This window comes from Solanum lycopersicum, chromosome 2 (assembly GCF_036512215.1).
Source record: "Solanum lycopersicum chromosome 2, SLM_r2.1".
Lineage (NCBI taxonomy): Eukaryota > Viridiplantae > Streptophyta > Magnoliopsida > Solanales > Solanaceae > Solanum > Solanum lycopersicum.
Window position 1 is genome coordinate 60,929,084 of NC_090801.1, and position 2,811 is coordinate 60,931,894.

Here is a 2,811-nt window from a genome sequence, read left to right on the forward strand (position 1 = left end):
TAGCAACAAATTAACACTTGTTTCATAACTTAAGAGGGTAGCTAAAATAGTGAAATTTTACAAACAGTACATGGAATGTAATGAACATGGTCATGTCCACTACACAAACTTACAACACCAAGAAACTAAAACCATCTTATTCCTACTATCATTTTTCACTGTTCCCTCGCATATAAATACACAAAGGAAGGGGGGGAAAAGTGATAATGAGTACAAGCACATAAGAAAAAGCAGGATTGTTTTAGTGGAGCTTGTTGGCAAGATTACACTGCTTTCTGATCTCACCTTTTGTCCCAGTAAGTGGATTATTCTCAGAAAGAATAGTGATGGCTCTTGCAAATTCCTTGAAGAAATAATTTTGGCTTTTTGCCATTTTCTTTACATATGGCTTAGTCCTCTTGTCCATTGCTAGTTGATGATCAACTAACATTAACCCCTTATTGTCCAATATGTTCCTGTAGTAGTTGTTGTCTAGAACCATGGGCGTGCCTCTGTCATTTCTCACATATTGCACAGCCTTTGGGTCTGGAATTGGATCAGGACACTTCTTGAGCATGTGTGGTACATGCTCTGGGTTCAATTGAGGGTCTACTTCTGGATATAAACGGTGTACCAACTTCACACAGTGTGTTCGACCCACACTGTGTGACCCTGTTCAAACAACACCAGATTAAATATTGTTTAGACCCAAACTATTAACTGAGAGCAATTTTGTTCAATGTCGTGTTGGCTATAGTACCTAGCAAGGCAACAACTCCAGGGGTGTTGATTCCAATGTTAGCAAATCTTTCAAGAACAACACTCATGCTTTCATTGTGATCTGGGAGGTGCTGTTCAAGAATGTCTGCTCTGCTTTTTCTTCCATCTCTTCTTCCAGTTTTGAGAGGAATGTGTGGCCCTCCTAGCTATGTACAAGACACCATTATACATATTAGTACAAGCAATATTTAACTAAACCACTTTTCAGAACCAAATATCTAAGCTTCTCAAAAATACATAAACAAGTCCAGATCTACTACAAAGTAACAACTTACAGCAACAATACCATCTCTACCAGACAACACAAGAATATCAGCACAAGAAACAACACCAGGGCACTCCCTTTCTACAGCTTCTTTAATAGTCTCAATGTATCTGAAATTTCTCATACCAAAACTCCTGTCTGTCTCTTTCTCAGACAGCATCCTCCTTGTTGAGTCCAGCAACAAGGAAGCATCACATGACTGTATTTAAAAATAAAAAAAAAGAACAGTAAATTCAACATCTCCAAAAAGGGTGTCTAAAAATGAAAAGAAAGTTTCATTTTTTTTAGTACCTCAACAAAGCAGTCATGGAATATGTTTCTTAGCCAAGAAAATGCAGTATTCTTGTGGCGTTTGTAGAGAAGTTTGACTTGTTCTTTGATGATTTCTTCAGCTTGAGGGCAAGTGTCCTTGTAATAGTCCATTACAAGGCTAGGATTTTCCTCTGCAAAAACAGAGGCAGCTGAAAACAAGAGAATAGCAAAGAAAAAAAGATGTTTGGTAGCCATTTTACTTTGCTAAATGGTCAGTAGAGGTTGTTCTTTGGATGATCACTTAGATACCTTCTTAAATAATGGGAGAAAGTGCCTAAAATGTCCTCAAAGAAAATGACCTCTTTCTTTCCACTCAAGAATCAAAGTATTGTACACGCGTCGGACCCATGTGCTCTAATATTCATTAATTTATTACATTAATTTATTATGAAATATACATATATATATATATTTATACAAAAATTAAAAGAAATATATATAAAATTAATATAGGACATCTAATGAATAAATAATTTAATTGGTCTGATGGTTCATCTGTTCATGCTTAAAATTCTTTTTGTGTTCGTTAAATCGAAGTCTATAACTTTAAAATTCTAAATTCGCCACTTACTGCTGGTCTCTTATCATTTTGCTTCTCCATAATTAATTTTTTAAGTTGAATTAAATCAATATAATATTATATAAGTATAATTTTACTCATTTATTTTGTAAAAAGAAAAATTTAACATATTATAACTAAAATGTGATGGAGCGAATAGAAATGAATATTCTTCAAAATCATGAAACTCACACTTTATTTCCCATGATATTTTGTATTAATATTCTATTTTCACAAAATGGGATAGAGTTAAGTTTTACTTAAAAATTGTATTGATATATTATTTTTGTTATTAATTTGACTCAAAAAGTATTTTCTAGCGAAAGTTCTTCGATTTTTGAGAGTTAAATTGAACTCAAGAAAATAAATTACTAAAGACTTGTTGAAATTTGTTATTTATTTATAGTTTCTTTTGATGTTGTCTGTTAATTTAATGAACAACTTTCACATATAGCAAATATAAAAATTATGATTGTATATTATAGATATAAATTTCATAATTGCACTTCATAGCAAATTTTATGTTTGCTATGCAATTTTTGATTTATATAATTCACTACAAACATCTAATTTTATAAAAATTGTTCAGCTTTTTAAAATTTATTTATACATCGTAATTTGTATAATAAAAATTGTATTCGTATAATTATAAGTGTATATGACAAAGTATATCTATTTGTATTTGTATATTCACTTTTCTCTCGCTTTATACAAACACAAATACATTTTATATCGAAATATATAAAATGGCTAGTTGATACCAAAAATGACTGATTGTATACTGAATATCTGAATCAAAAAAGGAAGTGTTTACTATAAATTACAATTAAATAAATCATTGCTATAACATTTAATTTAAATTAATAATTTATTATTTTATACCGTTTTCCCTAATTTAATTAGGCTTCACTAAAAT

The 2,811-nt window shown here is 30.8% G+C and overlaps 1 protein-coding gene across 1 annotated transcript; it reads right to left on the reverse strand.

The window, feature by feature from the left end:
• Positions 1–1,677, reverse strand: LOC101253648 (peroxidase 42). The gene is made up of 4 exons (XM_004232664.4): positions 1,316–1,677; positions 1,035–1,223; positions 740–905; positions 1–651 (listed from the first exon to the last, which is right to left on the reverse strand). The coding sequence occupies exons 1-4, from the start codon at positions 1,529–1,531 to the stop codon at positions 242–244; spliced, it is 981 nt and encodes a 326-aa protein (XP_004232712.1). The 5' UTR covers positions 1,532–1,677; the 3' UTR covers positions 1–241.
• Between the last annotated feature and the right edge of the window lie 1,134 nt (positions 1,678–2,811).

Excerpts from the sequence above, each read along its gene's own strand:
- LOC101253648 (XM_004232664.4), bottom strand. The coding sequence starts at position 1,531 with ATGGCTACCAAACATCTTTTTTTCTTTGCTATTCTCTTGTTTTCAGCT. Across the intron at positions 1,224-1,315 it reads TCCATGACTGCTTTGTTGAG|TCATGTGATGCTTCCTTGTT; the intron begins GTACTAAAAAAA and ends TTTTAAATACAG. Across the intron at positions 652-739 it reads TGGAGTTGTTGCCTTGCTAG|GGTCACACAGTGTGGGTCGA; the intron begins GTACTATAGCCA and ends TTGTTTGAACAG.